The sequence below is a fragment of the Leucopleurus acutus genome, assembly GCF_964270905.1.
Source record: "Leucopleurus acutus genome assembly, chromosome: 3".
NCBI lineage: Eukaryota > Metazoa > Chordata > Mammalia > Artiodactyla > Delphinidae > Leucopleurus > Leucopleurus acutus.
Window position 1 is genome coordinate 13902296 of NC_139145.1, and position 14097 is coordinate 13916392.

Below are 14097 nucleotides of genomic sequence, written 5' to 3' on the forward strand. Positions count from 1 at the left end.
ACCCACCAGCCATGGCTGGTAAATGCAGCCAGGTTAGAGGACTCAGGAGGGATACTGGGATCATCAAGTGGTTGGAGAACTGATTTGATGGAAAACGTAAATGAAATCAAAGCCATGATACAAGCTAATCATGCAAGAAAAGGTGGGTGATAAATGCAAGGCAAACAAACGTTTGTGCAATATAGACGTCTCTTCGGCTCTGAGATGCATTGTTAATGAAGCAGAACCACATAAACCACTATTTCCCTTTAAATAGGGACCTATGGACTTACTTATGGTCCCAGGACAAGTATAATGTTTAGCAGCTTTGAAACTACAAAGGTAAGGTTAACAGTGGTAGGTGTAAGGGAAGATGGGAGGTGATAAAAAGGGGGTAAAGTTAGAGGAAACCAACAGGAAAATTAACCATGGATACAGCTCCTGCAGTGGTGGTGACAATGAGATAGTCAATGCCCCAAATTGGTAATCAAGAAATAGCCACATAAGCACATGTAGAGATAGCTAAGTGTGCGAAAGAAGAAAGCGAAAATCGTTCCAGTGGCTGCCTCCGGTCGGAAGGAAAGATGGAGCCGAAGACTGCTGCTTTTCTCAACTCCTGGATTGCTGTTGAGCCAGCTGTTAGGCTTTAGGCAAATGACATTAAGTCATTTGCCGAATTTCAGGCTCTTGGTCTATAATACGGGAAGGTAATAATAGTACCTACACTTAATAGGGTTGTTATAAGGGTTAAATGATGAGCGACCTTGAAATGTTCAGCATCTTGGGAGGAAGGTTGCGAAACTGGAGGAGGAAGAAGCTGCCCTGCTCGCCCAGCCCTGCTCTGCTTCCTCTTTCGCCCAGAGCCCCAGTGATGCGACCAGCCCCGTTCTCCGGCGGCCGGGGCGGGCCCTGCCCTCTAGGAGTTGGTCTCCCCGCCGCCTTTGGTCGCCATTGGCTGAGCCTCGACCTCACCAACTGCGGATTGGGTCCCGGGCGGGACCTGTCGCCTGCACATCAATGACCAACATTGTCCAATCACAGCTGTGCAGGGGCGGGCCGACGCGTCCGCTGGACCAACTGGAGGCCAGCGTGGGGTAGAGGCAGCTGGACCACCGTTGGAACCAGGGCTTGGTGAAAGTGGTGCCAGGTCTCTCGGAGCCAGACCGAGGGGAGGGTCGCGCGCTCCAGGGCGGGGAGCCACCACAGGGGGGCTGGCGACAGGGACTCCCGAGGCTTCCTTGGGCCGCGGCGACCGCCCGCGCCTCCCTCCTAACCCCAGGCACGGCACTGCCTGTCCCCCCCTTCCGCTTCCGGGCCCACCTGACCCGCCATATTAGTTCTGACTCCGCCCCTCCGTCTCATTGGCCCGTACCCAGGCCGACTGGCGGCTCAATGGCCCAGCTCTCGCACCGAAGTCATCCAGGCCCAGCCTCGGGCCTTCTTCGCCCAACGTTAGGCCCGCCTTCTCTAGGCTCCACCCTCATTCCCACCCTCCTAAGCCACGCCCCTAACCCATACCTCGCTCCTAGGCCTAGTTGGGCCCACCTTTCCAGCTGGTAGGCCGCACCTACCCAGCATTGCCCCGCCCCTTTGCTCTAGGCTCCGCCCATTTCACCCACTGCACCTCCTGTCTCCCGTTCTTGCAGGACCTGAGCTCCCTCTAGACTTTAGACCCCACCCACACACCCAACTCGGGAGTCCTACTAGGCCCCGTCCCTTTCTTAAGTCCCGCCCAAGCCTTTCTAGGTCCCGCCCACAGCCCTAGCCCCTAGCATCCCTTCTCCCCAAGGCTCCACCCCAACCACACGAGCCTGGTCCTCGCAGGCTCCACCCCCGCACCTCAAGCCTTGCTCCCTGTCACTGTCGCGCCTGGGTGTTTACCTAGCCCTTAGGTGAGTCGTTCGCGGTGGCGGTTTCGGTCTGAGCCGCCCGCCTCTTCTCTTGGTGTGTTCCTCAAACCCCGACAGCACCGGGGAGCCCCAGACCAAAGGCGGCGGGGTCCCCAGCCCGGATCCCGCCTCGCTGCTGCTGCCCGCGTCCCCCGCCCATACACCCCAGACGGCATCGCGGTCGTCCCAGGACGCGACGACATGCCCGAGCTGGTGGTGACGGCGCTGCTGGCGCCGTCGCGCCTCACTCTGAAGCTGCTTCGTGCCTTCATGTGGAGCCTCGTGTTCTCGGCGGCGCTGGTGGCCGCAGCTGTCTATGGCTGCATCGCCCTCACGCACGTGCTGTGCCGGCCCCGACGCGGCTGCTGCGGGCGCCCCCGGCGTACCCCACCCGCCTGCTTGAGCGACCCCACGCTGGGCGAGCACTGCTTCCTGACTCTCAGGGTGAGCATGCGGGGGCGCCGCCGGGGTTTCGAGGATCGAAGAGCCTGTTGTGGGGACGGTGCGGGGGTGGCAAACGGTTGAATACAAGTCTTGGTGTGCACGTGGCCTGGCGGAAGAGGGGTGTTCAAGCCCGGGGAAGAGGAGATTCCCAAGTCTCAGACTGTGCCTTCCCCCAGAGTTCGGGCCTGCGTCTGCACTACGTCTCCGCTGGACAGGGCAACGGGCCCCTCATGCTGTTTCTGCATGGCTTCCCGGAGAACTGGTATGTCTGAGGCCCAGAGGCCAGGGACCCACAGGGCTAGGGGGAGGTGAAGCCCGGACCACCAGGGCACCAAGGAGGCAGGGACAAGGGCTGGGCAGACTGGGGGTGCAAAGTATATAGGGTCTAGATAGGGCACTCGGGGACAGGGGTCTACATGAAGACAGATGGGGACAGGAGGCCCTGAAGGGATGGGATGAAGAAGTATCCATGTTGAGGCTGCCCTGGATCCATGGCGCAGCCCACCTGCTGCGGTTCCCTTCTGGGAAGTTCAGGGCAGGAAGGTGGGGTGGCCCAGGGCCCCTGCTGGGCGTAGGGCAGAGGTGTATTCTGGGGACCCTGACTCAACCTCCCTCCCTGGACCGCTTGACAGGTTCTCCTGGCGCTACCAGCTCCGGGAGTTCCAGAGCCGCTTCCATGTGGTGGCTGTGGACCTGCGGGGATACGGCTCCTCTGATGCACCAAGGGATGTGGACTGTTACACCATCGACCTGCTGATGGCAGACATCCAGGATGTCATTCTGGGCCTGGGTGGGGATGTGCCCCCCCATCCCAGCCCTGGTGTCTGTCACCCCTGCCTCACCTCTTCCTGGCATCTCACTTACACTAGTTCCTCTGACCACCCCCCCACCCCCCCGCCCAGGTTATTCCAAGTGCATCCTTGTGGCCCATGACTGGGGTGCACTCCTAGCCTGGAATTTCTCCATCTACTACCCATCCCTGGTGGAGCGGATGGCAGTGGTCAGCGCTGCCCCCATGTCGGTGTACCAAGGTGTGTAGGGGAGTCCAGGATGCTGGGATGTGCCTGTGTGAAGGGGTGTGTGTCTGTGCCCGCACTTCTTTGTCCACCAGTCAACACTGCAGGGGCTGGGGACACAGCGGTGAACCTGGGTCTCTTCCCCGTGGTGCTCCCAATCTACAATCAGTGACAATACAGTGCTCATATTTTTGTGAGCACTTACAGGTTACAATTGCTTTGACAAGGAGCCTGCATAGAGTAACCTACACAAGCATCCTGAGCTATGAAAGTGTTATTATCCCCATGGTCCAGATGGGGAAGCAGAAGAGAGAGAGGTTAATTTGCTTTTTTCTGGCAGGGAAGACATAGATAGCTAAGCAACTACAATAGCATGAGATGCCATCTCTGGCTACCCACTGTCCATCACATCACCTGATTTGAATTCCCAGAGTTGTAGTCATAGCTGTATGATCTCTTTCTCTTTCTTTCTTTTTCTTTCTTTCTTTTTTTTTTTTTTTTTTTTTTTTTTGGTGGTTTTCTTTTCTGTCCCCGTCTCCAGCTTCCTGAGGGCAAGGGAGTTTTGTCTGTTCCATTCACTGCTGTGTCTCCAGAGTCTAGAACAGGGCCTGGTACACAGTAGGTGCTCAATAAGTGTTTGCTGAATGAAGCAGGGGAAATGCATCCAGGCCTGGGCGGGGGAAGCACACCAGTGGCTCTGGGGGCTCCCGGGAGCTGTGGAGGAAAGTGCCCCCATTCTGTGGGTACAGTGACCACTTGTCAGAGAGGCAAGCTGGTGCCTGGGCCAAGAGGAGCGTCCAGTGTCCTCACAGGCTCAGGCCGATAGCAGTGGCATTCCTGAGTGTTGGCATATCTGTGTGCATGACCTGGGTATGGGTATGTGGGTCCACCCGAGAGCCAGGCCTCATGCCTGCCTTCCCTTCCCCCCAGACTACTCTTTGCGCCACATGGGCCAGTTCTTCCGTTCCAACTACATGTTCCTGTTCCAGCTTCCCTGGCTTCCCGAGAAGTTGCTGTCCATGTCTGACTTCCAGGTGCAGTAGGGTGAAGGCCCAGGGCTGGGTGGAGGGTCGTGGGTGGGACTGAAGGCAGCGTCCTGCTGTGTGCCCAGATCCTGAAGACCACCCTCACCCACCACAAGAGGGGCATCCCACATTTGACCCCCAACGAGCTCGAGGCCTTCCTTTATGGCTTCTCACAGCCTGGTGGCCTCACTGGGCCCCTCAACTACTACCGAAACCTCTTCAGGTAAGGCCAGACCCAGGGCAGAAGCTCAGGAGAGTTCTGGGGGTGCGGGTGGGGGCAGTCGTCCTTCTGCCTGTCTGTCTGTCTTGATCACAGGGCCTTCCCCCTGGAGCCCCAGGAGCTGGCCACACCCACCCTGCTGCTGTGGGGGGAGAAGGACCCCTATTTTGAACAGGGGCTGGTGGGGGCCATCAGCAGCCGTTTTGTGCCAGGCCGGCTGGAAGCCCACATCCTGCCAGGCATGGGGCACTGGATCCCCCAGAGCAACCCTGAGGAAATGCACCAGTACATGTGGCCCTTCTTGCAAGACCTGCTGGACTAGCGGCACTCGCTCACTGGCTTGCACGCACCCGGGCGTTCTCACGGTGTATTTACACGGGTGAACTTCTGATGCACACAGGTGTGGAGCTCCTAGATTGCACACAAGTGCATCTGTGGGTGCCCTCAGGCACACCATCCCCATATGCTCACGCACAGTCATGAGTGTATGCATGTGTGAGCAAGCACTTTGACCCCAGGACCCAGGTACGCCTCTGTGTGGAGCTGGATGCTGAGTGTCCCATCTCTCCCCTCCATGAGGCCCCACTCTTGTCACGAAAGGCAGTGCCCAGAGTTGCATAGACCATGAACTCTGACCTGGCTTCCACCTCCAGTCTGAGTCTTCAGCTAAATACTGCTCTGTCCAGTATAGTACTGGTAGCCACGACTGGTTATGTCAATTTAAATGCCAATTAATTAAAATTAAATACGATGAAAAATTCAGTTCGTCAGTCACACTAGCCATATTTCAAGGGCTGAATTGAATCAGAGTAGAAAGTTCTGTTGGACAGTGCTGATGAGCGTATTCCTAGCTTAAGAGTAGGGGGCTGGCTCCTGACACCTCACCAAGGCAGGACCATCATGGGCAGGCAGGTGGATGTCCAGACTCCTCTCCAGCCAGGCCCTGGGCAGCTCCCATGATATCCCACCTGGTCATGACTCCAGGCCTTATGAGGTCAAGTTCTCTCACCACTGCCTGGGAAAGATCCCTGGAAAAACAGCTCTTGGCTCTGTTAGGATATGTGAGATTCTGGACTCGGCACAGGAAGGGACCAGCTCCCTGAATAGCCATCGGGGGTCTGAGGCCTGTCTCTCCAGTTCCCGGAATCTTCTGTTCCAAATTAACCATAGTTGCTGCTGATTCTTTCTGGGGACTCCTGGCTCCAGCCTCCAAGTGAGGGCCATACAAGCTGAAGGTGAACCACCCAGCCCCAGGCTGGTCACAGCAGTAACTTCTATCTCCCTAGCGTTTTCCTGGCCTCTGGGAACACTGTCATGACTTGCAGCAGCGTGATAAATCAGTCTGGGGACCCAGCAGACCTCAGAAATACATTCTCTCTCTGGGATGGGCCTGCCTGGCCAAAGCCTGCCTGCTGGTCACCCGCTCTGTCCTCCCTTGTCCCCAACGTAACATCCTTTCACTCATCGTATGTGTCAGGAGCTGTTGTAGGCCCTAGGGATAGGGTGCGAACAAGGGCACAGCCCCCATTCTGGAATTAACCGAGAAGAGGCAGAGAGAGCTATGCAGGTGTGTGACAGGGCTCAGGAAAGTCTTCCCTACCTGGGGTACAGACCTTTCAGGGAGTGGGAAGCAGTAAATAGGAAGGTCAGAGGCTGGAATAAGCTTGGGCTACTGGAGTAACAGCGTGGAGATTAGTGCCTGCTGCAGCAGAGCGAGAGGGGGAGGCGTGTGGAAGAAGAGGCCACAGCCAGACCGCCAGGGGCTTCGAAGAGTTTGGATTTGATTCTCAAGGGAAGCCAGGGAGGGTTTTCAGCAGGGGAGGGACATGGTTTGCATTTTGAGAAGCTCCCTGTAGCGGCTGAACAGTCCCACGCAAGAGCGAGAGTGAGGAGACAGGCTCAGGGCTGCGCACAGCTTCAGGACCGGACGGTCCAACAGCCCCGACAAGAGCCGGGACCCCCAGGGCCCTACCCATCCCGCCCCCCGCCAGGGTGGGAGCAGTGCCCCTCTGGGGCTGGGGAAATGGGCGAGAGGAGGAGGGAACCCGGGACCTCAGCTTGGGGCGAAGGTTTGGGGCGAGGAGGCCTGCGTGCAGGATGAGGACCGTGTGTCCAGGGGGGGCGGTGGGTCTGGTGACTGTTGCCAGGGTGACGGGGAAAGGGCTGATGGTTAACCGGAATGGGTAGCAGTTGTCTGGGTGACCGAAGAGGCCCAGGAGAGGGCTGACGGGAGGCCTCGGACCGTTGCCGGGGTGACAGGGTCCGCTGACGGTTGCCAGGGTAACGAGAAGGCGCCGTCTTCCTCCTCCGCTGCTGCAGGCGGGAGAAAGGCGGTGTGGTGGGGAGGGGAGAAAAGCGATTGCGTTGATTGGGCAGGGTCCTGGAAAGTGAGCCAATAGCGACTAGTGGCTCGGCCGAAACCCGCCTCTCCCAGCCTGAGCCAATCCGGGAGCGTCTTTCTTAGAGCCAGGGGCTCAGAGACCTCATCACTTCATGAGGGAGCTGGCCCCCGGAGGGTTTGGACTCTGTCTGAGGCCCCTTCCAGGCTCAGCCTCTCCCTCTCCCTCTTCCTTCTCTGAGCTCCCTCCTCCAGATCACCTTACATCCTTTACTCACTCATCATTCATTCATCCGCTCACCCACTCATTTACCTGTCCTCGCTACCAGCTGTAATCCGTGGCCCCGCACCAGAGGAGGGACGGGGGAGACAAAGCCGGGCAGACTCTCCCAGCCCTAGGTGGTCAGGCCTGAGTGGAATGCGGGCCGGGGGGTGAGGGGTGGGGCACCTACCTGGAGGAGGGCAGGGAAGGCCTTAGAGCTGACTCCTGCAAGAATGTGCTCCAATCCACAGAAGCCTCCCATGCACGGGTGATTTAGCGTTTCTGTGAGACTGGGAGGAATGTTTGGGATAGGAAGACATGGGATTACAAAGGGCTTCTAATGCCAGGCCAGGAGCTTGCTCCCAGTGTGGTGGGGACCGCAGGGGAGGGTCCCGGACAGATCTGTGTGTCTGGAATATTACTTCGGGGTTGGTGAGGGGGCAGGACCAGGGACGGAAGATTGAGGGTGGGGAGGCCTGGAAGGAGGATGGGCATGGTCCAGGCAGTAGAGGACGAGGTCTAAGTCCAGGCACTTGGGGGAGGAGCAGATATGCAGGGAAAGCCAGAAGCAGGTTTGGGGCATGTTCAGCCTGAGGGGGCTGGACCCCTGAGGCAGGGACCTAGAAGCACCTTTGTCTTTAATGGGTAAAAGACAAAGATGACCGAGCAAGCATCCATGTACCGTGGGGTAGAAGGGCAGTGAAGCTGGGAGAGAGAATGAAGTCTCCCCAGAAGAAAGTGGAGAACGAGACTGGAGACTGAGCCCTGGAGGCCCCCAACATCTAAGGGACAGGCAGAGGAGAGAAACCAAAGAGGTAGGAGGGGAAGCAGGTAAGCATGATGCCTCAGCAGTGGGGGCGGGGGGGGGGGGAGGTCAGGAGGAGGGGCATAGCCCATGGTGTCAAAAGCTGCTGAGAGATTGAGCCATGCAGATCATGAGGGAGGAAACCTGAGAGTGGGGGCTGAGGACAGAGGGCTTGGATGCTCTGAATGTGGTTAAGCAGGGATGGGAGGGAAGAGTGGGGACCCCAGTCAGGATCCTGGAGGGAACAACTGGCACATTCAAATGGGACAATTTGAGGCAGGTTTTCTTCAGGGACCATATACAGCAGGCAGGGTTTGGGGAAACCAACAGGGGTTCGTGCAGCACCCCCAGCGAGCACCCCTGGAGAGCCAATACTATCTCCGGATCCCCCTGACCTGATGGGGAAAAGGGAAGGAAGGATGTTAGCAGAACTCAGGGAGAGGTTTGTGTGGACTATGTGGACAGGGCCTTTGGTCAAGCAACACAGTCAGCCGAGGTGGTGACCCTACAGGGAAAGATACAGGAGAATTAATATCTTGTTCTCTCCTCCCCCCCACCCCCACTTCATCTTCTGCCAGTGCCTCCTATTGACCAAACCCACCTGGAAGCCTGAAGACAAGGATGTCCGTTGATACAGTCTGTAGAGGTCAGCCTCTTAGGGCATAGAGCAGAGTGGAGAAGGGGGAGAACGGAGGGAGCAGTGCGGCGGGGAGAATGGAGGGAGCAGTGCGGGGGGGAGATGCTGGGGAGAGAGACAGGAGCTTGGGGAAGGGCTGTGTGTGTGTGAGATGAGCGTTTGCTGCAGATTTCACTTTGTCACAGAAGAGACCTCAACCTCTGGCCACAGGAGGAGGTAATGAAAAGCCCTAGGAAAGTGCTCCCCTTCTCTGAAGCAGGAGGAAAGGTGGGAGGACAAGTGCCACACCTGCAGGAAGGAAGGAAGACAAGTTTCAGCAGCCAGGGAGGCAAGGAGGCAGTTAAAGGACATTGGAGTGTCATAGTTCAGAGGTGAGCTGGAGGAGGTGGGGTCCTGGGTGAGGCCATGGACGAGGAAGGCTGGAGTGGTCTGAGCCCAAAGCCCATGAGGCCAAGACCTCCATTGGATGTCCTGCCCAATGGAGGGTCTTAAGGCAGGGAAACCACTGCCTCCACCCCAGAAGGGGTGGGGTATGGCCTCCCTGCTTCCCCTGCCCAGAGTGGCAGAACCAGTAGGTGCTTGATTACAGTTAAGTTCCCTTCTTTTCATTCCCCTTTCTTCCACATTCAGCCCTCACATCCACTCCTCCTCCAGGAAGCCCCACCAGCCCACATCCCTTCCTCTGACTGAGCTCTGATCTAACGGAGGCCAGACATGTCTGTGTCCAGACAGGGACATCTCAAAGGCTGGCTCTGAGCAGGTTCGGGTCCCAGCTCCTGGGTCCTGCTCTTCCCCCGAGATGTGCTGGGTATATTCATTCATTCAACTGACAATTATTTTACCTACTATGTGCCAGGCTCTGTGCTAGACATTGGGGATTCAGTAGTCAGCAAGACAGAGGCCCACAGAGCTCAGAATGACGTGGGAGCCAGGTAGGGTCACATGGAGTGGTCGGAGTTGAAACGGAAGAGGCCGTAGGAGCCAGAGGAGACCATGGGAAACTGCAGGGAAGGTTCCCTGGGAGAAGAAATGGCAGTGTTATTTTTTCCAGCCTCGATCACATCAGCTTCGCCCTGCTAAAACCCTTCAGTGGTGTCCACTGTACTTTTCATACAACCCCAGACCCTTTGGCCCCTTGGAACTTGGCCCCCATCAGCTTCCCTGAGCTCCCTCCCCTTGCTCACTCTGCACCCAGCATCCTGGCCTCGTTGCTGTTCTTCTTTTCTACCCACCCCTTTCTCCTCTGGGCCTTTGCACTTGCTGTTCCCTCTGCCTGGAACACGTTTCCAGGCTGTTTGCCTCGCTGGCTTGTTCTCCTCCTTCAGATCTTAGTTCTAATGTCCCCTCGTCAGCGAGGCCTATCCTGACCCCCTAGAGCTGAAATCTCTTCATCTCTCATGCACATTCTATAGTTCTTATTTGTTTGTCGTCTTGTTACTTGTTTGTCTCCCCTATCAGGGCAAAAACCTCTGTCTTTGTCACCTCTACCTATCATAGGGCCTGGCACCAAGTAGTTACTCAGTATACGTTTGTCAAATGACTGAATGAAGGTGAGAAGAGCTGGAGGGTCAGAGTGAGCCGTCAGGTGAATGGAGTCTCCCGAATATGAGAAAGGTGTTCCTGGCAGTGGGCACAGCCTGTGCAAAAACCGGGAAGCCTGGGAGACAGGGAAGGGGAACTGGCAAGGTGAGGAGGGTGTCACTCTGGGCAGCGGGGAGCCAGGGAGGCAGTGGCCTTGAGCCACTTGAGCATGAGAGAGCCCCAGGGAGGCAGTGGCCAGGATAGCTGGCTGGGTCTGCAGCCCACAACCCCTGGGATCCAGCCTTCCCACTGTTGCCCAGGCCCCATACCCACCAGCTCTCTCTCCTGCTGGTTCTTGTTGGGCTCCCATGGCCCACTGCCTGGGTGTGACAGCCTGGCCCCAGCTTCCATGTGTAGAGGACAGGACTGTGGTCCCAAGAGGATAAGCCAAGGGCACGTTCTCAGGTTCCCGGTCAGTGGGCCTGGGCCCAGCAGCTGTGTCTTGGCTTGGCCCCAGGTCCCGCATCCCTGGGGACTGAGCTCATTGAGGAGAAATGCAGTCCCTGGCCAAGGCAGCCGGCAGGGGCAGGGGAGACGGCTCAGGCCCACCCCTACCCCCACCACGTTGGGAACTGGGCAGCTGTCTGCTGCAAAGCCGTGGGAATAATTGCTCTGACTGTCCTGTCCCTCAAGGATCCGGACACCTTGGGCTATTCCGGCCACCGTGGCTGGAGGGCAGCAGAAACCTGGAGAGGGGACGCTCACCTTCTGCCTTGCTGAGTGGGTGCCCTCAGAGTTTGGAGGCTTCAGAAAGGGACTGACACCAGTAGGGTATCTTCCTTTTGTCCCCACTCCCCCCATGCTGTACTCACCATTACTGCTCCCTCTCTGTCTCTGTCTGCCACAGACCAGGGGTCATTGGATCAACAGGGTAGCAGACTTTGGACTTCCTGCCTAGCAAAATGTGTGTCCAGGTTCTTGGTTGCTCCTTGTGACAGGGAGATCAGCACCTATGAGAGCATATCTTCCAGCAGAAAGTCCTTTCTCAGATGGGTCAGGGGAGGAGCTAGCTCCCACTGCTGAAGACTCTATCTTTGCCCCCTGGACCCCTAGTCTCTGGACCCCCAGATCCCTAGAATGGTACTGAAGAGAGTGGTCTGGGCCCCCAGTGGTGGCTCTTCTGGGCTAAGCATCCCAACTCCTTCAGCCACTTCCGGAGTCACCAAACTCTCCCATGTTGCCCCCTTAGTGCCCACCTCATGCCGGGTGATGCCTGGCGCCTCGGGAGCCCCCAGTATAGAGGAGCAAAGAAAGAGCAGGATACAGACACCCCCAGCCCCCTGTGGACAAGGCCGAGCAGTAGGGCAAGAGGGCACTAGGAGAGCTGGTGGTGGGGAGCAGAGAGGGCTTCCTGGAACTGGAATCTTGAAGAATAGGAGTTCATCAGGTACAGGAATGGAGGACGGATAGGCATGCTAGAAAGAGGGACCAGCATGGAGAAAACAGCGGCATGTGCAGGAAGTAGTAGAGCATTCCCTATAAATAGAAGGAAATGCATTTTTATTTATTTATTTATTTTTGGCCACGCTGCGTGGCATGTAGGATCTCAGTTCCCTGACCAGGGATTGAACCCGGGCCACGGCAGTGAAAGCCTGGAATCTGGGACTTCCCTGGCGGTCCAGTGGCTAAGACTCCAGGCTCCCAATGCAGGGGGCCCAGGTTCGATCCCTGGTCTGGGAACTAGATCCCACATGCCACAACTAAGAGTCTGCATGCCACAGCGAAGATCTAGCATGCGGCAACGAAGATCCTGCGTGCTGCAACGAAGACCCGGCGCAGCCAAATAAATAAATATTTTTTAAAAAGGAAGAAAGAAAGCCTGGAATCCTAACCACTAGGACACAGGGGAACTCCTATGAAATGCATTTTTAAAGAGAATACATCTGCTGTGAGTTCCTGCTTGGGGAGGAAGCAATGCAAAAGGGTCCTTCTAACTAGCTGGGTGTCCCAGGCAGAAACCTGAGCAAAGGCCATGAGAGTGCAAAGCCTGCTGGGTGAAGATGGAGTTTGCCTCAGTGTGATGATGAAGGGGACAGGAGGGGCTGGAGAGGGGCTGAAGGCTCTGAAAGCAGGGCTGGGGGGCTTGGATTTCCTCCTGGGGTGACGGGCATGGGAAGGACTTAGGCGGCACCTGCCCCATGGGCCTGTTGACTCAGCACACTCACAGTGAGTAAGCCCTTCTTATTGTGCAACTCTTGTCCTTTTCTCTGCCCAGTCCCTACCCCCATTCCCACCCCTCTCACTCCACGTGGCCTGGAGTCACTCAGACTTGGGTTCAAATCTTAGCTCTTCCTCTAGAAAGCCTTCAGCAAGTCACCATAAGATGGGCAGATACCCACCCCCATGGGGGCTGACCCATAAGATGGGTGGATAGCTCTCCTCCCAGATGGAGGTTGCACTCATAAGTTGAGAGTGGCAGGACATCCTCAGTTCCTGTCCCCCGTGGCTGGGCTATCTGCCAGCCTCAGCAGGGCTGGGGGTCATCTCCCATACTGGGCCCGGTCAGTTGTGACTGTCTCCCACCCTCGTGCCCCATGCTTAGGCCCAGTGTTTAGCTGCCTCATGGGCGATGCTCAGGCTCCTCGGTTTCAGCACCTCACCCCCAACCCATTCCTCCCTGCAGCCTCATCACCGAGCCAAATACTTACAGGTCAGCCTGGCCTCTTTCTCCTCCTCCTCCTCCTCAGGGCCAGCCCGACCCCTGAGCTGCCCACTGTCCCCTCCCTCCCGACTTGACTCTGCCCCCTCCTCTGGGTTCAGACCTGTCTCTGCTGGGATGTCTTTCTTCCAGTTCTGGGCTGAGCCCCTCTGAACCCTTCTCAGTGACGCCCTCCCTGGGGGAGGAAACTGTATCCCCAGCCTCTGGAACAAAGCCGGACATAGAGCTGGAGCTTTATATTTATTTGTTGAATAAATGAATGAATGAATAAGTAACCCCCCCCTCCCCCAGCAGAGCCCCCACCGACCCCTCTGCATGCCCTCCCCAGATTCGTCCCTCCCTCTGGCCCAGCCCTAAGCCCACAGTGCTGGGGGTGTCTGTGTCTGGTTTTTTCTTCCCCAGACTGAGAGCTTCTCTAGGGCTGGGCATGGGGCCTTTCTGGGGCCCCCATTCTTGCCACAGGGACAGAGCCCACTGCAGGGTGGCTTTGCAGTATGACTGATTTTGGAGAAGACAGTTTGATCAAATTGAGCAAGACTGGCTGATTGGCAAAGTTGTGTAGGGTATGGGGTGGGGCTGGGCGGTGGGTTGGACTTTTGGGGTTCACACAGGGTAGTGAGGAGGAAGGGGTTGCTTTCAGGGAGGGCTGAGAGTAAGAAGGGTTGTGGGTGTTTGGTAGCACACATGACCCCTAGCCTGTGTCTGAGGTCCGAGGCTGCAAAAATCGCCTAAGGCTCAAGGTCTGGCTGGGCCTGAGTTCAGAGTTTGTGAGTGTTTCAGATTTTAAGTCCCCAGGAAGCTCTGTGCATGCCTCTGCATTTGTGCATCCTGGCTGTGTGTTCATGAGCCTTGCAGGACGTGCCTGGCTTCAGTTTCGGGGTGTCGGGGGTGGGGGAGTATCTGTGTTTGCGTCTTGGCTCTGTGTGTGTCTCCCGCTCTGGATGGGTGTTGGGGAGCAGGGGTGATGTTCAGGAGGCTGGGTGTGTCTGTCACGCTGGTTGGGCCCGCGTCTCACCGCAGAGCTGGCCTGAGTTTCCAAGAGGGTCTTCGGGTCCCAGGCTGTGTGGGTGGAGGGTGGGCAGGGACCCCGGGAGGCCAGGCCGGGGGCGGGGGAGCTCAGGGCTGGCCCCGGGGCGGAGCGAGCCGCCCAGGGCTGGGGGCGGGGCTGTCCGGCAGTCTCACTTCAGCGAAGTTGGCGGCGCGGAGGCTGGCCCCGGACGCGCCAGGAGCCCAGGGAAGGAG

The 14097-nt window shown here is 57.5% G+C and overlaps 1 protein-coding gene across 1 annotated transcript; it reads left to right on the forward strand.

The window, feature by feature from the left end:
- Nucleotides 1-2069: 2069 nt before the first annotated feature.
- EPHX3 (epoxide hydrolase 3) lies at nucleotides 2070-4895 on the forward strand (the record flags this gene model as incomplete). The annotated part of the gene is made up of 7 exons (XM_082836701.1): nucleotides 2070-2312; nucleotides 2489-2574; nucleotides 2945-3102; nucleotides 3215-3343; nucleotides 4259-4362; nucleotides 4440-4576; nucleotides 4670-4895. The coding sequence occupies 7 exons, from the start codon at nucleotides 2070-2072 to the stop codon at nucleotides 4893-4895; spliced, it is 1083 nt and encodes a 360-aa protein (XP_082692827.1).
- Between the last annotated feature and the right edge of the window lie 9202 nt (nucleotides 4896-14097).